Source organism: Anopheles merus, chromosome 2L, assembly GCF_017562075.2.
Source record: "Anopheles merus strain MAF chromosome 2L, AmerM5.1, whole genome shotgun sequence".
NCBI classification, from domain to species: Eukaryota; Metazoa; Arthropoda; class Insecta; order Diptera; family Culicidae; genus Anopheles; species Anopheles merus.
In genome coordinates, this window is record NC_054083.1 from 28175479 (window position 1) to 28196949 (window position 21471).

The 21471-nt window shown below is 47.9% G+C and overlaps 1 protein-coding gene across 2 annotated transcripts in view; it reads left to right on the top strand.

The window, feature by feature from the left end:
• Window positions 1-1420: 1420 nt before the first annotated feature.
• LOC121591741 overlaps window positions 1421-21471 on the top strand; it is a 50802-nt gene continuing 30751 nt past the window's right edge. The window contains exons 1-2 of one of the 2 annotated variants that reach the window (XM_041912626.1): window positions 1421-1889; window positions 12621-14803. In XM_041912626.1, the coding sequence (XP_041768560.1) occupies window positions 13990-14803 (814 nt within the window). In that variant the 5' untranslated portion in view covers window positions 1421-1889; window positions 12621-13989. Of the gene's footprint in view, window positions 1890-8908; window positions 9075-12620; window positions 14804-21471 lie in introns of those variants that run through there. The other variant, XM_041912625.1, reaches the window with a different exon arrangement.

The following is a 21471-nucleotide window of genomic DNA, read 5'->3' on the forward strand; positions in this document are numbered from 1 at the left end:
CATATCTATGAAAGCTGAAAGCTGAAAAAAAACAATGAAATCCAAAGTAAACTTTTTCTACAATCAACAATTCAATCAACAATTCATCAATTCGAGCTCAAGATACAATACATCTGATGAGTAGGACGGACATGCCAGTCTTTATTGGCTTTCAAGACTTATTTTACACCACACAGCCGGTTAGTCATTGCAGTCAGTCAGGGGAGGACGGTTCGTTCTAGGCTTAAACCCACGACGGATATGCTATTGAGTCGTACGAATGGACGACAGTACCACGGGAACGCCGTAGAAAAGGTGTAGGTAGGCAAACTAATAAAATGTTCATTGCATTGCAGAGGTTTGTAATTTATATTAGGATTATAATTTATTTTACCCATATAATATTTTGGAGATGACATTTTACTTTATTCCTTAAGAATTATTTTTTATTAAATATTCAAATGGATTTTTCTGAACTTTTTCTAGTAACATCGACGGTATATTGAACTAGCTTATTTAAAACGTTCCATCAAGGTTATAATAAGCTCCCAAGACATCCTTTCCCTTACTATAAACCAAACCATAGCGCACTGTTGAACTGTTGATGCCAACCACCTTACACCTTACCACAAAGCAACACAGCAACCCAACTGCTAGACTGCTCCCTGAGCATGGCACGCGACCGGCTGCATTGTAACGCAACGAAATCTGCCCCCCCACTGCTGCTGCTACTGCTCAACATTTGCCAGTGACCCAAAATTTGCCACTCAAACCATTTCAACAAACCCCAGCCTCGGAGAGTTGCTGCCCGCAGTAGCAAAAGCTTTCGCAACCAAGCCACACCAAACAACAACAAAAAAAAGCGCTGACGGAGCAATGTGGGAGAGACCCTAAAAAGACCCGAACCTTCAACCAGCCGGTGACTTTCGGTGGTCGCTGTGGTGATGTGGTGGTTGTGTGGTGCAACTCCCGCCGAAAAGCAGCGCAGACAGCTTGTAATACTGACCTAGATACGCGAGTGCAGAAAACTGAAACAATGAGCGAGCGCGCTGCAGACGAGATGAGGCGAACAACTCCCCATGCAGAGGCTCGTCCACCTGCGAAAGGTGAATGGAGCAAATGGTGTTGGTGTTGCGTTTCCGAGGGGGAAGAGAGGGAGTTCGCTCCGAGTGTCCCGTGAGCGAGATGGAGTGGTGGGTGGGTTGAGCTGGGCCCGCCGGTCTATGTTGCGTGAACGGTGGTGCGTTACATAAAGAGCGTATATCGCCATGTAACACTCTCGAATCTGTGTCTCTCCCTCTCTGTCTGTATATCTTTCGCTCACTCGCTCACTCGCTCGCTCGAAACTAAAATGAACGTGCGAGAGAGCTCACTGCGAGAGCGCTCGCGAGTGTGGACGGTCGGTCCGGCGGGATGAATATCTCACTTTCAACGTGTCCGTTGTACGAGGTGGAGGCGCACGAGCGCTCGGTTCATCTACGTTACGTCTACCCGTGGCCCGGCTGTTTTGGCGCTTGAGGAGCGTCCTCCGATTCCGACCTCGAAGTCGGCGCGCAAAAACACACCGATACGTAACGAGCTCGTGTGTGCATCACCGTAACACCGTGCACTCTGTGTGTTGGTTGAAGCAAAAAAAAACGTTTGTAGTGTCGAGATTCTGGAGCACAGACTCCGTGCGTGCTCATGTGTGTGTGTGCTTTTCTCAGTGAATCTGTTTCGCAAATTTGTTGACCGTGAGTGGACAGGCAAGCGTATAGAACGGTTTTGCAAAGTAAAACTACAAAACAAAAACACCAAATTAACCGACGCGTCCGATTGCGTCGTCGCGTGTGAGTGTCTGGCGGCGTGTTTTGTAATCAGCCGCCGAGTGTGAGGGAGCGAAAGGAAAGGAGAAAAAAACGAATCGAAAAGTAAGTGCTGCGACAAAATGGGGGTGTCAAAAATGAGGTTTTGCAATGAGGGCAAACACACGTAAATAAATAAATAATACGGGCGAATAGGTTGCGAGAAGGGTTTCGCCTTCGCCGGGGCCCTGGGTTCGTTCGGTGCGTTCGGTGCTTGTGATGTAAGTGTGTCCTCTACTGCTGCTGCTGCTGCTGCTGCGTCGCATGCAGTTCGAAAGCGCTGCAACGGTTTTTTGCTTGCCTGCTTGCTTCACCCAAAACCAGCAGTGTGCGGGAGTGATTACCGAATCAATTCATTCTCGATTCTCGGCTCCATGGGGCGCGGGTGAGTGTGACGGTGGTGGCGTGAACGATTTGGCTCCAGGAACGGGACTGGTGCTGTGTCGCAGCAGCAGCAGCAGCAGTATCAACATCGTCACCAACGGCTCCACCGTTGATGATATAACAGCTGGTTGCCTACTTCCGTCGACCGGTACGACGTAACGCAGAACGAGAACGCAGCGTGTGTGTGTGTGTGTGTGTGAGAAGTGAGACGAGCAGCAGAGAATCGACTCGCTGGAAAGCATGGAAGGAGAACGGGTTGGAAGGCCGATGTGTGGCCTATGAGTGCGTGTGTGTTTGTTTGTGTGTATATTGTGGGGCAAAGCGCCATTTGTGTCATCATTACGTGAAGACGTTGCATTTATTGATGTGTTGGCCGCTACCCTTCCGTTCCCTGTCGCAATTCTATACACGTCCAGATAGTTCCGTCCAGTGATGTAAAGCCTGTCGCTTAGTGAATCTGTTGTATTAGCACCTCAACGATTTAGAAGTGTCTTGTCAACCGCACGGTTACAGAACAAACCGCTCCCGATAGCGTAAACAATCGCCAGCAGAATCGACCGGTTCGAGTCGCTTGGTGAAGTTTTGTTGTGCGTAAGAAGTGCGTTTTCCAACCACCCGTCGCCCTCTGTGCGAACCCTCGCTCCCTGTGCGTTACATAGTAAAACCGTACTGAATGGCCGCTCCATACACCGCTCTTGTTCCCGCCGTGATTACCTAACGCGTGCTGTACCAGCGTATGTGTGTGTGTGTGTTTGGTGTTTTTTTTATTTCGTCTGTGCCCTCCCGGCTTGTGTGTTTTTCTTTGCGGGATTACCAAACCACCGCCGGTACGGGTGGTTCGGTGAAAAGGATTACGTGCGATGGGTAACTCAGTTCATTTTGCGCGAGCGATAATGGGGCTGGCGAGCGCGCGCGCCACTGTGTTCGCGGTTAGATCGCCGTTCGACCTGAATCCAGCGAGCGAGCGATAAAGTGTAGGCAACGAAGCAATAGAAAACACACACACACACACACACACGCGAGAAGGTCCAGCAGCGTTCTGACGGCTGTGACGCTTGGTTACGCGATACAACGCGTTCACGCTCACGTTCGAATGTGGGGAGCGTGAATGCGATTGAGCGTGAGAGCGTGAGAGCGCGTGAGAGATTCGATATGCCACGCGTTCGGACGCGTTAGAGAGCAGAAAGTGGGCAAAGCGTTGGGTTGGACGAACAGTTTCGGTTCATTTACTTACGGGCACGTTGGTATCCAACCAATTAAAGTCAATGTTCCAGAATTTAACCCCTAAAACAAAAGGTTCAACCGACTTGCTTGATACTATATTTTTAATCCGAATAACAAAAACAGCAAGCACTCTATTAAAACAATCGGAATCAAATAGCTAATAGCTTTAAAATTTATCTGGTTTGTAGTTCAATGTTCAATTATTGGAGCTAATTTCTTCTTCTTTGGCGCAACAACCATTGCCTACCTCAAGGCCTACCTGTACCACTAGTGGGATAGGTTTTCTGTTTACTTATTAGTATTATTAGGGGGCTTTGTTCATTCGGTGATTGAGCCTATGACGAGTATGTCATTTGGCCGTACAAGTTTGAGACTGTACCTTGGGACCGTGCATATTGAGGCTAACAAAGTATTTAAAAATCGGTTATGAAATCGCAGTTTTAAAAAATCGCTTCTCACAATGTAATTGCCTATGCAGATCGGGTTTACTAACTCAGCAAGTTGACTGTTGTGTGTATTGTTTAATCTTTGTGCATTACTTTTTCTTGTTACAGCGGATTTGTGCCTCTTTCTTTTTTTCATACTAAAAAAAGGATTTTGCTTACCTTTTACTTTAATGTTCCATAAATTAACCGCTTTCAAACACATTCCACATACGTCAATTTAAAATAAATAAAGTAAATTTACATAATCTATTAATCTGATGATTAATGATTTCATGTATCGGTCAAATTACTAAAATTATAGGAAATTCTAAAAATAGTAAAGACTCCTTATTGTGCTCCTGGACTGCTTCTGGACTGCAAATTGTGCTCATCCTAATGCGGTTGTTAAATTATTACGGCCTATTAGTACAGAACTACCAATATGCGTCGTAGAGTTACTTTTTCTTCAACCCAACATGCCCTAGTATGCAATGCATTGTTTTGTTCGCTTCTGAACCAGTAAGCCTCTCACTCACCTTACTCTTTCTCTCTTCTGAGCACTAAACCCTCAGTATTTGCCCTCTTGTTCGACAGCGTGAGTGTTCTCGCGTACAGAGTAATCCCTCGCTCGTCCCGTTCATCGGAAAGGGTGGTCAAATGTGCCGAAAACACGTCCCCCACCCCCTATCTTAATACTTCACATCAACAACAAGCTTCACTCACAGTTGTTGATGATTACGGATGAGGAGAAAACGATTTTTTCGGTGTGTTTGTGGTTTCGGAAAACCGGAAAACTCTGTGAATCAAGTTTTGTTCTCAGTTATCGTCGGGAAAGCTCATCACCGAGGGATGAATTTAATGAAAAATTTAAAAAAAAAACCCCAGAGTGATCAAGGCAGAAGAGAGGGATCGGTAATCATTCTCCGAAGCCGGCTTGAGACGATTCAGAATTCACGATCCCCCGTCCCAATACCCTTCCAAGATGGACACACACATACACACACACTTAGATTTAGTGCTCCATACGAAACAGCTGTCGATGACATAATCCAAACCGTGCCCGGTACGGAATCGACCTTTGCCGGTGTTATATAATTGGGAAAAAATTGGTTCCAATATTTGTCGCCACGTTGCGCACACACACACACACAATCACGGCTGGAATGGGTGATAATTGTTCACTTGATAATTTGCCCCCGCTTTGTTGCGCATTGTTGGCTAACAAATTTTCATGCATTTTACTTTAATTTGGTAGTTTACAAAGAGAGAGAGAGAGAGCGAGAGAAGATTAGGGAATACCGATTAGCTGACTGATAAGTAGAACCTTATCATCTACGCTTTATTCATTCTTTGGAAGAGCCCCTAAGCGCAATTCTCACGTACCATTGCACGATGAATCATGGATGGGGCCATTACCGTTTGGCTGACGTATTCCCGTGTTCCGTAACGCTCAAATTGATGCCAGTTCCGGCGTCGGTTCACGTTATTGACTACTGCTGCTGCTGCAACCGTTCAAAATTGTGTGTGCGTGTGTGTATATTGTTGTTTTTTTTTATTCTTCTATTCGTTCTAGCGCATCTTGTTCTGATGCAACCGGGACCGCTGTTTACATAACTTATAGGCGCGCGCGCTCATGCCAGCCCCCGGTTAGAAGGGGTCGGGTTTTTCCTGCTCGGTCATCGGCACGACGTGACAGCCAGGCCGGGCACGTACTCAGCCCCTCAAAGCGAACTCAAAAGGGGCCATGAATGGGAGCCGACATCCTTTTTTCTCCAGCGGATGTGAATCATCTTGAGTAACGGTTCTGTTGGTATCGCTTTTTTTACTACCTTTATTATAAGAAGCTACCGTTGTAAAAGTAACCGATGAAGTTCTTAGAATAAATTCTATATAGTTTTTTGTTGTTGTTGTTTTGTTTATACAATAAGCACCACCAAGGAGTCAATGGAAGGTTTCGTCGTAAAGCTACTTTAAGCACCCCCATCGACAAAGAACGTAGCATATTTTTACACTCCATTATCATTGGGGTTCCTTTTTTGTCTTTCCTTCCTCTGCCTCATAACGTTCACGGTCTGGTTTATTTTTTTTCTGTGTGCGGTTACACAACAGTTGTATTTCTGCATCTCTCTCCCTCTCTCTCGCACGCACACACAACAATCTTCCCCGCAACTATGTTGCGCCCGAGAACAAGTGGGCGGGAATTGCCGGGAATTATCAAGCCGGGAAGTGTTATGCTGGCACACGCTAACACCGAAACCGATTATGCAACAGTTTTCCGCCGACTTGCGGGTGGCCGTGTAGACGGCGGGACAGGGAGGGAAAGGGAGGGCGGGGACAGGTTTCTCTCCGGGAGATTCTAGAGGCCTACGCTCGCCCACCTTTTCCCACCCAGTGTATGGAAGGTGTTCATTGCTCGGCTGGTGTGTGTGTGCGTGCCTGGAAGCGGCACAGCGTTGCCATCGTTATCCCGAAAAATCGTGCAAAGCAGTAAAAAGCAGGGACCGGGAGAGTCCTTTACCACAAATAGGGAGAGAGAGAGAGAGTGTGTAAGAGCGCGAAAATGCGGGAGTATTTGCTTCCAGCCATTAACGCGCGTGTTGGTTTTTCGCGCCACCAGTTTCACTGGTGTGCAGCTGGATGGGGGAAGGGGGTGTTGGGGGAGAAATCGCACGCCACCCGGGTCCGTTAATTTTCCACCGGTCGGTTAATAGCAACGTGAACGTGGCAAGGAAACGGTCCGGCAGCACGCAGCTTAGATTTATGCGTGCGGTGATAAGAATGCTGGTAGTGCGTGTGATTAGGAAACACTGGAAGGGACCACTCTGGCAACGGTACTTTCCACGATAACAATGGTTTATGACTTTTATATCAGAGCGAGGGAAGCGGGTATGTGACGTTACGAGTAGTGTCTCCGTGTAGTCGGGAGGGATTTAATTACCCAAGCATTAGCCGAACGCACTCGTTTTGTAAGGCTCTCGGAAGTGTGTTTATGACCCGGTGCCGATGGTAGTAAACTATTTGCCCATTGAAATGTAACATAATTATTACATCGCGAGCCAATATCAAATTCGATCGACAAATGGCATTGACCTTCCGAAACAAAAAGATGCCACTCAAACGGTTCGATTACGTCGCCATGCACCCCTATGTTGTGGCGAATACATTACACCCCTTTTTTGTGTGTTGTCGCCACCACCGCCAATGATGTCCTTCCGCCATTGCAGCTGCCCTGGCGTGCGCAGTGCAGTGAGGGAAGTGACCGTTGCGTAATGCAGTGGGTTTTTTTACTCTCCCTGCAGTTGATTTCTTATGAAAGCGGGAAGATGGAAGGACAACCCCGCAGCGGATGGGGCCCATTGTGGGGTTACGTCCTATTATTGTTCCATTTTTAATTTATACATTACATGATGTCATCACGGTTCGACCAGCGGAGGAGAATGGTTAAAACATATTTTATAATAGAATTTGCATAACCGCTCGGGTGGGTGGGGTGGGGGGGGGGTGGGAATGGGAACACATGGAAGCACAGGACGCGGGTCAAAGGTGTGCGGATTCTGTTCCGCGAATCGTTGCCTATTTTAAGCAGACAATTACACCCGTCGCGTGCCTGTGAAGTGTGTTTTGGTGGCCTTTTTTTAAATCGGCTTTGTTGTGTCAACACGTGAAACTGAAACCTCATCAAGTGGAAGTTCGCTCTGTACTGCTCTGCTGGCACGAGGAGTTTTTTTTTATTATTTTTTTTTCTTGAATATGGATATGGATTAATTCCATGGCACAAACATGCTGTACCAATATAATTCCAGGACCGGAAGTCCTTATTGCATCATCTGCAATTGCATAATGTATTATCTCATAGTTAATGAGGAAATTTGCTTCTGTTTTATCGTGTAATCCGCCAATTCAAATATTTTGTTGGGGAATAGGGAATGGAAAACAGGTAAGACGAAGTTTAAGAAAAGGTCTTATTACTAGTAGCATACTAAAATATTTTACTTTACATTTTCGTGTTATAAGGCCGCTTTTTATGAATTAAGAATGTTTCTTCGAGCAAGAAACAGTTCTTCTAGCATTTCCAAACAATCACTCGTCACGCCAGCCCACCTAGGTGGCGAATATTGTTCCCCTTTTCCTTCGTTAATTATTGCACTCTCTTCAAACACTACTCAGCGAAACAATACTGGCATAATTATAATTATAGGGCTCAGCAACCTTTGCTTCACCGCCCGCTAAGAATCTTAACCAACGTCTTACCCTTACGTTACCAAACAGGAAACGCACTGGTCCCGTTACACGCAATGCATATCGCACAGCGGTTCTGCCCGCCTGTTTACTGTCCCCATCCCACATCATCGCTTTCAACTCCTACAAGCCCTTGGCGTATAAACATTCTAGCCCTTCTAGCCGTTCTGATGCTACAGCGCTGCACAAAAACTTACGCCAACGAAACGACATTGCAAACCGACAAACCCACAAACCGCCGTAGTACTCCGCCTCACTGTAGTAGGGTTGCGGCTGAAAGCATGCAGCGGGAAGGGGGCGATTGCGTGCGGTCGGAAAACTGTGCTGTGGCGTTACGTTTTTGCTGTCCGCGTGCGGTTTTTTGCTTTCATAACACAACCTTCAAAAATCGCATTTTATTGTTATATGGGCTGAGGCCCCATGCTGGGGGGAGACAGCACCACGCGCCACACGCCAAGTTCGTGCCACTCTCTCTCGCGCTCTTTTTATCTCTCTCTAAGATTCACCCTCTCTGTTGAACGTTGGTGGGGGAGGGGGTGTAAGTTCGTGTGAAAATGAGAGCAAGGGAGCAGTTCTGCGAACAATAGCAAAAGTAACAAAAAGCCGTGAACACGATTACGCGATCAGCGTATGCTCTGGACTCTCCCTCGAATCGTCATCGTGAGTGTCCGTGAGAGGTTCATTCGCGCGCTCGGATGAACAACACTCTCCGCTTTCTCTCTCGCTCTCTGTCACTCGCTCGCTCGCGCATTTCTGGCTCGCGTGTTTATGGCGTTCTTGGCTGCAGCGCACAATGCCGTGCCAGTATTTCTTCGCGGCCTCTCAACACGAACGGGGCAACAATTTTGTCGGCTGCTTGGTCTGGCCGGTTGGCGCAAAGTGTGCAAAGTTTTGTCGCGGCGTGCGTGCACGCTGACCCTTTTTGGTTGGTTTTCTAGAGCCGGAGCACCCATTTGCCACTGCAGCAGCTCGCGAACCGGTAAGGGAGCTACTGTGTGTTTCGGTAAAACGAATTGTGGAGTGAAAAAGAAATATTGTTCAATATTTTGTTGAAAGTTGGTGACAGTTTGTGTACTGAAACCGGTGACCTTTGTGAGGGAGCGAATAAAAAGTATTCCTCCACAGCAATAGAGAGTCTCCAGCAGTGTTCCATCCATGTGCCGAAGAGCCACACCACCAACCAAACCAACATCGACGTCGTCGGCGCCGAAAAGCGTCGGTCTCTTGCGTTATGTAACGAAACGGTGTCGGCTGAGAACGCGAGAATGAGTCTCGAGCGGCAGGAGTGTGTACGTTTGATACGCTCGTGTGTGTGTGTGTGTGTGTGTGTGTGTGTGTGTGTGTGTATGTGTGCTTGTGTTTGTCTGTGTTGCTGGAGTGCAGTCTCACCAGAAAATCGGAGGAAAGATGCCCCTTGCCCAACGACCGCCTCTGGGGCATTACTTTTTCCACTCTATTTTCTTTGCCCGCTCCGTCACCGGGGGGAACCAGTCAGCATAGCACTATTTTACGGTTTTTGGTGTCCCTCCGGAGCGTTTGGCTTGTATGTGTGCGTGTGTGTATGTGTGTTTTCTCAACCGCCAACCCCCCCACCAACCCCAACGTCTTGTTGCTTTTCACCGTCGTTCTATTCCCATATTCTTCTGCTGGGCCATGTTTTGCTGCTGCTCCTGCTGCTGCTGCGTACGTGTCGCGCTACACGGTCGGAGTGTGTGAGAACGCTGGAGAAAGAGAGTGAAGCGTGTGCGCGCTGGTGAGCAGCAGAGAACATGTGCGCGCCGGGTCCCGCTTGTGCGAGATGGGTGCAAGAAGAAACAGCTAACCGACCCCAAAAGGGAAACGGGCGTGAGAGTGAGATTGCGATACAGCAACAGTTTTGCTTGTTGGCCGCCCGAAACTTTGTTAGATAACAGGCCGCCGACGGTGCTCGGTGTGTGTGTGTGTGTGTGTGTGTGTGGTGTGTGTGTGTGTGTGTGTGTGTGTGTGTGTGTGTGTGTGTGTGTGTGTGTGTGTGTTTGGTTGTTTTTTCTTCTTCGGATTGCGAGGGGTTAGAATTTGTGGCTGTGCAGGAAGAAGGAAAAATGCTTACTGATGAAGTGTTGGGCTGCATTTTGGAGGTTGATTTCGGTGTAATGACGCGTCCCCGGTGCACGGTTTTGAAGTGGGAGAACGTAGCCTACTGCAAGACGGGTTTATGTAACGTCGATTAGCTTCACCGGACAGTCAAAAGTGATACCATATGGAGCGGGCAAAGAATGAATTCAAGTGGCGGAATGAGCGCTGAAGAGGCTCTCATTAAACGTAAATTATTCTTCGGTAAAGCATTGCTTAAAAATCAAGAATAAATGTGAAATTCAAATTCCCAATCAAAGCAGTTACATAAGAGATTTTATTGCACTAATCGTACGATTGTGGTACCATTTAAATTTCAATTTGTCCCTCAATTCTCGCCCCAGAGCTCTATTTCCAAGCGTTACTTGTTTACCGCCTAGAGAACAACATTGCTAACCTTTCGCTCGTCCCGCGCTCCAAATAGCGCTTAATCGTTCTGTTTACCGACGCGGTACGCACCCAGCAAACGCGGCAACGCGCCTGTGATATTTTTAGGTCCCACCACGGGTCGACCATTTGTCCGAAGCCACCGCGGACCGCATGTTTCTCACTGGAGCTAGCACGCGTGCACGCGACACACAACCGCAAAAATGTCTCAACTCGAAAAATAAACAAACTGCTACCGGTCCCCCACTGTACCCAGCCCCCAAGGATTGTTGTATCCAGGTGGTTGCAGCGAGAAAACAGTGCGAACAAAGGGGGAAACTGTTAACACCAGTGCCGGCACCGGGCACTAAGAACGAGGCCAGCCGTCCCCGCCTGTGGGCGAATTGTTCCTCCCTCGGGTGTATTATGTAATCCGCGGAAAGTTTTTGGTGTTTTGATGTTTGCTGTGCTGGCTGAGGGGGGATTTTTTTTCGAGGATTTTCCAACCACCTGCACCACGAAAGCAAAGACAGGGGAGCTTTTGACCCCATTTCTAAGCGGTAAACTGGTTAATGGTGATGGTCGAACGACGACAGAAACAACAACAGGTCGGTTGGGTTTTGTTCCGAATTTACCTTGCCTACCGGCCGGTACAGATAACCACGCAGGGGGTGGAGGAAAAGCAGAATGAAATTAAATGTTGTATACATTGTTCGGGAGTTTGCGTGTGTGTGTTTGTGAGAGCTAATGGATCTCATTCCTTCCCATAAAAAAAGACAGCCAAATTAACGAACCACCTAACCGCATGGAGGTGAAATGCTGAAATGAAAGCAAACCAAACCAAACCCGTTCACCTTCCTTCCGTCTAACCCCTATTCAGCTGGTGGCTAGGCCGGGAAAGCTTCAATTGGTTGCGTTTAAGTACCACACCGAATCGGCCCATACCGGCGGCCATTACCGTTCGGTTACCCGAGAATCAATTAAAAACATTAAAACATTCCTGCCCGCGCACGGTCGCCCGCTGTCGCTGTCCCTGCGCGTCGGCTCCCTTAGTTTTCTAATTTATCTGTACAGAGTGGGGCTTTTCCTTGTTGTTAAATGCTTGTTCGGGGCCGCAAATGAAAAAGGATCATTTTAATGCACCTTTTAACGTCACCCACCCACAACGCACAGCGAGTAGAAAGAGCAGGGCCACGATAAGATAAACAGAGTGGCAGCGGACCGCAATCAATAGCGGTCGCGTCTCTTCCAGAACGACATCCGCGAGACCGTGTGCGCGCGCTGATAAAGAAGTTTAATTATTTGCTCGTAATGTAAACAGCTCGTAATGTTGTTTTCCGATAAGCTAATTTGTGTACAGCAGGGTGGCAGGATGAGGCGGCAATGAGGCTTAGACGCACGGGGCCTACGGCAAATGGGCGTAAATAAACGCGTTTAACGTCGCGACGTCAGCAGCGGACAGGCTGACTCATGGCGAGCAGAATCCGAACGGTTCTGAATCATAGTTTGCATTATTTTAAGATTTTTTTCTGCATTTATAGCAAACAGAACACATAAGCAACTGCTTCAAAATTTATTCGTGCAGAACATTCTATTGGCTTGTTGATTTTGTTTTGTAAACGATTGCCTAAAAAGGCAATTATGGCGAGCTTTTGATCAGCATTCTATGTGAGAAGACGAAATTCATTTCCCAGTTTTTTTCCCAGAAAATGCTCTGTCACATCCAACCACCCTCCCTCCGCCGTCCCAACCAGATCGTTGTCCACCATCTTGAATTTCGCAAATGATACATTATTGATCGGCCTCGGCAGAGAATTGTACGCACTGACGCATTGCATTCCGAGAATTGTTTTGCCAGCAAAGTGTATACATTTCCCTTCGTACATCTCGGCCTTTGCCCCCGGCATGGAAGATGTTTTACAGCAGATTTCGGTTTACTTTCGACAAATGAATTTGCCCGAAACCATTTCCGTGCCGTACCGAGAATTAATCATAACTTTTGCTAATGTTACTTTTCTTCTTTTTTGCTCCGCTCTTCACTCAACAGCTAACGTTCATCGCAGCAGTGAAAACTCGTACATCCAAACCAACGCTGTGCCCGTTCCTGGCGAGACGGAGAGTTTTTGGTGGGGGGGCAAGCTGTACCGAACATTTTGCCATCAGTTCACATGCGAACAAACAAACCGAAAGCTCCCCAAAAACAATTGTACTCGCGTGTGTGCCTGTGTGCAGAAGTGAACCGTTTATAACCGATTTGAAAGTTGTTGTTACCGCAAAGTGACAAAACCATCACAAGCTGACATACGCTCCCGCTGGCCGGGACAAAACGCCCACAGCGAGGCGGGAAAAGTTTACCCCAACCTTGCCAAACCGCCCAGTGTTTGGTTGCAGTTTGTGCCTGGAGCACCACTGAAAAAAAAAACAGAGGAGAGAAAAGTTCTGCTGACCAACCGCACAAATGCATTCCCCAGCATTTCCCAGCGCGCTGCAACGCTCGACGATGCGCTAATGTGTGCGCTAGTGTCACGCCTGCCGGGTGGTTTCTATTAATAAAGCGATGAAGCAAACGCTCCTGCTGCTGATGATCATGATGGGCGCGAATAAAATAATGCCGACCGGCGCATCCGTGTGAATCCGTTGGTAAGTTGGTAACCGTGTGTCACCGCCGTGTTTGCCGAATTTCCGCGCGCGAAAGTGCGTGAAGGCCGTGTGCAATCGCAGTAGGACGGACGGTGAAGTACCGCAGAAGTATCGGAAGTGTAAAAGTGTGCCCATTAGTTGATATTCTGTGCTAAGAAGCTCAAGTAGGGGCAGTGTGTGTGTGTGTGGAGCTAATTTATTGTGGTGCATTCTTTCTCGCGGGAAAGCAAACGAAGCAAATGTAAAAAAAAAACCTAGGCTCATAATAAGTGTCCGTTTTCGTATCCATTTGTGCTGCGTAAGTGTGTGAGTTTGGTGTGAGCAGCAGATTACATAAGCACCAAGGAGTGTGGTTGGGGCCAAGGTGGCCAGGAGTTGCATCGCAAAATCGTGGTGCGTTTAAAATATTGTGCTCGTGTGCTGGCGCTGGCGCGCACGTAAATCTGTCCACACCTCGTCTGGGCGCTTTATCGGCGTGTGGTGCGCGAACGAAGCCGGCTTCACTTTCACGCGTTTCCAAGTGTCTTGCATTGCGAGAAGATCAAGAACACTAGGCGTAGTGTGTGTGTGTGTGTGTGCGTGTTTTTGTGCAGTGAAAAACGTCGCTCCGTGTGTGGTGTTCAGGCGTGGTGAAGTTCCGCAGTTCTCCGTCCGCGGTAAAGGTTAGCTTTTGAAGGTGTGCGGGCGTGTATGTGCCAGTGTTTAGTGTGCCACACGCTAGTGCTAGCAGGTGGGAGCCGGGTGGTGGTGGAACAAACAAGGTGCGCACAGCCATAATGCCCGCCACATCGTACGTGCGCGTACACCGGAAGTCGCTGTACTATGCGCGCCCCGAGCGGGCCACCCTCTACGACAGCACCGAGGAGGACGTTCGCAGTGTGTGGGACGCTTCGTCCCAGGAGGGTGACGAGAGCGGTGGGAAGGATGCGGCCGAGGATGAGCTGTTGCTGGCCGAGCGACCGCAGCCACTGGTAGAGCGGCCCGCGACCGGTCGTGCCGAGCTCAGTCGGCAGTTGATGGCAGATGTGGCCACCGTTAATCTTTGGGCGTCCGTGCTGGAGCTGGTGGGTCGGGTTGAGGCACGCCGTACGGAACACATCCGCCAGGGCATCGGGCTCACCGCCGACGGGCTGTGCTGTCCGATCTGCGAGGGTGTGCTGCGATACCCGGTCACGGCGACCTGCGGCCACACGTTCTGCCGGCAGTGTTGCTTCGGGCATGGGCGCTGCACGGTGTGTGGACAGCGGTTTCCCTCCGTCGCGGGAGCGGCGGCTGCATCCAGCAGTGCGCCCGTTGCATTTACGTCCACTCCGTCCGCCTCCGTCTCGTCCGCTTCCGGCTCCTCCTCGTCGTCCTCGGCGACGGTGACGTCCGGGTCGTTCCGAGCGCTACCGGCCCCGGAGGAGGGAAGCGAGCTGGCACCGGCGGCGAGCGTTGGGTTCGAGCTGGACATTCTCATCCGGCGGCTGGTGGAGCGGTGGTGGGCACCGGAGCTGAAGGCGGCCGATCTGCACGAGGAAGCGCAACGCCATCTGGAGGACAACTCGCTCGACGAGGCCCTGCGCTGCTGCAATCAAAGTCTCGAGCACGGTAAGTGGAACAAGACAAGAGCACACACACGAACACTCACTTATCATGGCGTAGGCGATAAAACCGGCAAAATTGCCACCAAAAGGAATCAATTGGCAAAACTTTTTGGTCACGTTTCACCGTTTTCGAAGCGAATCGAACCGACGAAAACTAATTCGCTCACGGTTCATTTTCTACGGCTCATCCATCACGTTTGCGGAATTTCGCACGACCTGAACGGTGTTCGAAACTAAGTTGCACCTCGGTCTGATGGCACGAACAGGTGACACAAAAGTTTCGCTGATCATCCCAATAGAATCTTCCAATACCTTCCGGGGGATTTGATTAATTGAGTCTTGATAGAGTTCGCTCTTGCTAATGGAGCACCGTGTAATTGACTTTTCGGGGGACTTTTAACTGCGCATTATTCATTCCGTCTGTGAAGTCGTTCAATTACTTGCCAGAGACAGCGTGACAGCGCTCTTAACAGTTTAAAAGTTGTGCATTACAATGAAGGACGAAAATCATGGTGCTGAACCTGTTTCGGAAGGTCATGTGCAACATGGGAAAGAGTTGAAGGTTTTATTAAATCTTTTTTATGAACACGTGCAACTTTCCTGGAAATGGGGAATTCATCCTCTTTAGTCCTTTCTTCCGAGAAGCGACATGAAACAACCTGTCAGTCGATCTGCTCGAAAAGGGTCCATTTTCTTACTTCGCCATCTCCAACACCCCGGTCCCGGACCTGATGGATAGAGATGATTGATTTCATAAGAAAATAGCTCCAAAGGTTCATCCTCGGCTACCGCATTTCCGTCATGTGGAGCAGAGAGTTCGTTTCACTACCAGTAAGTAAAATCAGCCTTCCGGTGGCTCGAGCCCTGACCATGATGGCACCTAAGGAGTCGGTTTCATAAACTTCTACATCGATGCAGCTGCGCTTCTACATCGTGTTGTAGCACAGCGTCAAGGAAGGAAAAGCGCCAAGACAATCATAAATCGACACTTTGTCCATTTTCGTTCTGCAATACCTTTTCCTAGCGCGGCCTAACACCATCCGGCGTCGGGTTAAATCCTCCCGAGAATCCATGTGTGGAAGGATTTATGTGCCCGCAGTTGCACGGTTTGCTCCGTTCCGTGGGCAACACGTTGCTCACAAAGCACACGAACAACAAAGAACCCACCACACCCGGGTACGTGTGAACTGACAGCACAGGAGGCTGATAAGCGCCACCGTCTCGTGGCGCATAATGTGGTGTGCGGCCATAAACACGGCAGCTTCACGGTGTGTGTTGAGTTGAGTGCTCGAGGTTTTTTTTTATTTCGTACGAAAGTTTCTTTATTCGTTATTTGCAGCACTCTGGTGCCGACACAAAAAAGTAGGAAAATGTTATCCTCCCGAGTGAGAAATATCAATTTAACACACCACAAAACACGACGCGCTTGTATTTCCACTATGGCCTGGATTTGCGGTCGTGGCAAGGATGAAGGTTTGTTTTTTTTTGTTGGCCACCCAATTCCCGCTTTGAGCTGCTGCTACTCGGGAAAACTAACTTTCCATTTCGGTGCCAAAGAAACGCACCAATACATAATCCTTTCCTGCGCCCACGGTCACACATCGGTCGTAAAATGTGGAGTACGGCTACGGGGCAGAAAGAAAAGTAGCGCTCGCTGGTGATTGGAATTTAAAAATCAATTTTTTCTGGTACTTCTTTTCTCCACTGCTCTCTGCTTTTATGTTGCCGGTGTACATTTCGAGAAGTACATTCTGAGGTACGAGTGTATGTGTGTCTTTGTGTGTGTGCAATAGCATTGTATGGCAGCGTACCCCTTTCCCCTTCAAAAAAAGTATTATTTTACGATCCTGTTTCTGCGATGGAATAAATTGAAAAAGGTCGTTAAAAAGTTGGTTATTGCAATGTTTGACTTGCGCTCGGTGCAAAGGATTGCTGCAAAGGATTGAATTACCGATCCTTCTGTTCGTGTAAGGCTTCGCTCGCGCGGGCACAATTTATTCCAATTAGATTAATCACCAAGCTTCGTTAGGTTGCCGCGCAATGTGCGTAAATTTAGCATCGAAAAGCATGAAACTGTGAATGTTTAAATTAAATTTAAACAATGAAATACCACCACGAGTTTTTCCCTCACACGAGCTGGCTGTTTTCGATAATCGGATTTCTCCGATCTTCTTCTGCTGCCGAAATACTTATCTCATCAGTTTTCCTACACCATTAGGCAAAAAAGGAGCGTTTTGTTCGAGCATAAGAAATCACATTACATTTCTCCCACCACTCACCAGCACCTTCAGTGTGGGTGATATAATCTCCTTCCTTTTCAATCAGTCCCACATCTATCACACCCTTCAAAAGGCCTACCGCTTCCGAAGGCTTTTGCAGGATCGAAGTATAAGCCGTCCCCCGGTGTGTGCTGGAGGAAAGTATCGAAAAGGACACGGATTCTTTATGACTCACGATAAGAACGGTCCACAGATTACCGGGGCGAACTTTTTTTTGTTTTTTGCCCGTCCCGTCCGTTCGTCCGTGTCGGGGCATTAGTTGACATAACCTGTTGGAAGAAAGTTTGAATACCATCATGAAGCAGCGCACACAATCGCTTCATTTCGCTTCCATTCCGAAAACTTTAGAGCCATATTTCCTGCCCATGCCTTCGCACACTGTTTTTGCGCTCTGCGGCAGTACGTTTACCAACCGCTCGTTGCGTTTAACTTCGGAACAAAATTGTGGTTAAAATGGTAATCCCCCATCAAGCTGTGAAAGCTTTTCACGAAACAATTCCGCCACCCCCCCGCTGCTGAGCTCGTTCAGGAAGACTGCATACTGTGAAAGGCATCGCTTTCCCTCGATACATTTATGAAGCCTTTTTTGTCCGTGATTGGGAACCACTTTCAGAATGGCTAGCTCGAGCTTCCGGACTTGCGGCAAAATTTCTAAAGCTGGGAGCCGATTTTTGGTGAGAAAACTTAAAGTCACTGTAGCAAAATAAAAATAAAAAAATAATATAACCGTGTTTCATGAGAGCCTTAGGGTAGTTCCACCGAACAACCGTAAGGAGTGTTTCTCAACAGAATGCCCCCGCAAAGCAAAGCGAAGACGAGAGCAGAAGCGAGACGAAAGAAATTGCTAAGCAAAGAAAATGAAATAATAAACTGTTTAACTTTACGAGCGATCAAGAATAAAACACACTAAAAAGAATCTTATCGTAGAGCTCGCTGGTTGGGGCTTTTTTCTTGCTTTTTTTGTGAAGGATACGTAAGGAATTGAGTTCCACTATTCCCTCGGCAAACGCTACCAGCGGTTGAAGATGTAAAAGATTTTTTATTTCACCTCCTGCTCGGCCCCTACCGAGCCAACCAAAAACGAGCGACCAGTAAATTGTCAAAGCGGAAGCACCACCCCGGGGAAAGAGTGGAGACTGAGCAGAGCAGCAGAGAACGGACAGAATGGAGCACACAATTTAATTTTCGCTTCAATTGCTTTGCTTCTGCTCCGAAAAGAAAAAAAAACGGACGAGAAAATCGGTGCTTGTAAGCGCGATGTACGTACGTAGTGAGTCAGCGGTTCAACCGAACACCCCAATCGCTCGCCTTGTATCGCCCTCTCTTTCGAACGGCCCCTGAAGCAATTTTGATAGAAGTCATGAGCAAGGCTGTTCGAAAGTGGAATTCTTTTTGTGATGGTGAGGAGAAAAAAATCGGAACCAAGGACAGGTGCCAGGTTGCGATTGGATTCGCTTTCAATCTTTTCGTACACCCTTCCAGCCACCCTGCTCAAATGCATGTAGCAAGTATGTAAGAATCGTTCTTTCCGGGGGTTTTACTGTGAGTAATTTATTTGAACACCATTCACACCACCCCTGGTAGACCTTTGTATACGAAAGCAAAAGTTGCTGGCGGGAATGTACTGTCCTGTTGTACAAACGATTACCAGCCACAAAAGTGTCGGAACACACGTCGGTGACACGGAAGGATCGTTAAGGGAGTTGCATTATGGGCGGTTTTTTTTTAAGCTGAAGCCATACTGTCGTCGTCGAGTGTGACATAACGAGCCAGATTATGGTGTGCATTGCACAGTTTTATTTAAACAAAAAACCTCGAGTACTGTTTGTGGCTAAAAGTGAAAAATTGTCGATAAACATGTTGAGCTATTACTAAAACACTTATTTACTTACAACACGTTCTTCGGAAACAACATGCTTTTTGCCCAATCATTCTGTTTGCCATTTCATCACGCTGCTCTTTACCTCGCGCGCCGTAATTCTTTCGAGGCTCTTAATTCGAGGTTAGCTAACCACTCCCACTCCCAACCATCCGCGGGCCACCGCGTTGCACAAATGCATCATGTAACACGAATTCGAATGCACCGGCACTGCCGACGTCAACCCTAATCAGAGAGCCAATCGTCCAATCACTATCGATACGATTTTTTGTTTCTCTTTGGTTTTTTCTTTGCCCCTTGCAATGCCAATCGGTTGCCCTTTTCACCGGCCCGACGCTGCGCATAGGCTCGGTTCTGGGAAATGTAGCACTTTCCTTCCCTCGCCTTGCGCCATCGCAAAATCCCGGCAACGTGCCGCACCAACTCATGGCCGGCTCATTTCACAAAGGGTCTCCCCGTGGAATTAGGCGAACCCAGACGTGTCTGTCGGGCACGTGACTGGGCCGGTACCGCCCCGGCCCGAAGGTGGTTGACGCGGGCTAGAAGTTTGAAATGCAGATCAAAATCTAGCGCCACTACCCGGGTGTAGAAGGGAAAGGGGAAAAGGCGGAGGATGCGTTACAGTCACACCCGTGAGTGTGGAACGTTGCACGACGCTAGGGACAGGCGAGGGAATTATAAACTTACCTCCCACCTCCGCTAGGCAAAACTGGGAGCTTTGGGATGAAGAAATCGAGACCAACACCACGGCCCAAGCAGCAGCAGTAGCTCCGCAGTTAAAAAGACTCCGAACAAACTAAAACACATCTACATAATTGGCGTAACCATTTCGATAGTGTTTGCCCTATCCTACCCGGCCAGCCCGCGTCCCGTTGCGATTGTGAACGCGTTACGTTGCGCTCACGTGAACAGCCAACAATACGTAACGAACGGAACGGGCTCCCTTTCGCTCCCGAGGCCCGACCGTTGGGGTCCATGCCACCCACACGACACACACACACACATACAGTCCGGGGTCGGCACTTGGGATTGCGAAAAGCAGAAGTGGAGGGAAAAAAGCATTGAAGTTTATTTAGAAGAGTAAGAGAGTAAAAAAATCGCCACGGAACGCCGCATAACGATGGTGTTTCGGAGTCGGGCCCCACATTCCCTTTACCGATGACCGAAGGGTTTGCGGGGGTTGGGGGGACAACAACAAGTAGAAACAGAAATGGGAAGTCGCTCAACGCTCGACTTTTACACTGAATTTGCGTGCGCTTTTATGGCATTTTTTTGTGTTGCTCGCACGTGGAACGCGCGGGAGTGTCGTTTGGCGCCACAGGACAGTTGACGGGTTTAAAGCATACTGACATAATTTGTGGCACTCTTTCGAAGAGCTGTTCCGGTAATGAGGTGTTGAAGCAGTGAATGGGGAGTGAGTTTTTTCTGAATTACAGTTTATAATTTCATTCACTTCTTTTAAGAGCAAGAATAACGTTGTTAAGTGATTGGATGGTCAGCCAATGAAGAAAAAGCAGCATTTTTATTCTGTATTATTATTAAAGAACATTTTGGCTTATAAAAAGTAGTAGCTGCAAACAGTTTCTGTTGGTTTCATTTTAAAGGTGTATTTGTTATATACCTTTGTAGTGTTATTTATTCCGACTTACTCTACTAATGGCTGTCTAGAATACAGTCTCTTTTCTAAAAATATACCTTTTTCTATGATGAGAATATAGTTTAAATAGTTTGTAACATTCTTTACCACTTTGTTTTGATTGTAAAATTTGTAGATACTTTAATTTGTAAAAACACGTAATAATAATAATGCATTACTTAACACAATTGCCATATTTAATTAAAAAATCGTTTACAATATCTTCACTAGATGAAAACTTCTCCAGCAATAATCAATTAGCCGTTTTATTGTCTGTAAAATATATTCCACCACCAGTCACACGTGTTTGTGCAAGAACCAAGCATGACAGTAAGCATGATTCATCGCCCGGGTTTCAGCTTTTGTGTAACTCATAGCACAGCTCGCCCGATCTCGCGTTACATTACAAATCGCGCGCGCGCTCTCCCACCCGTACGGGCCGGCGCAACGCGCAACAATCGAGCCGTAAAGCACGATAAAGAAGTTTTGCATACGCAACCATTTGCATAGCTCGCGTCGGCAAAACTGCAGCATGGCCCGGACCCGCCGGCTTATCATGCTGCTACGCTTGTGCTGAGGCAAAAAAAAAAGAAAACCACCCCTCTAGACGCTTGCCTCTTCTCCAACCGGGATGGAGCGAAAAAAAAAAAGGTTAGGTACCGAGGGACCGATGGTAGATAACTCTCGTTACGACAGCGGGTTTGGTACATTGTTGGTGCGTTACTCGTTGCCGTGTGCCAACATGCCAAAATGGTTTCGGTTACGTCGTGGGTGGGCTAAAAAGAGCGTTGGTGGTGGTGGTGGTTGCTTCTCTACAAACATCTATTTTTCCCCGAAAACAGATACAATGTGTGTGTGTTTGTGCATGCTGTTGCCGG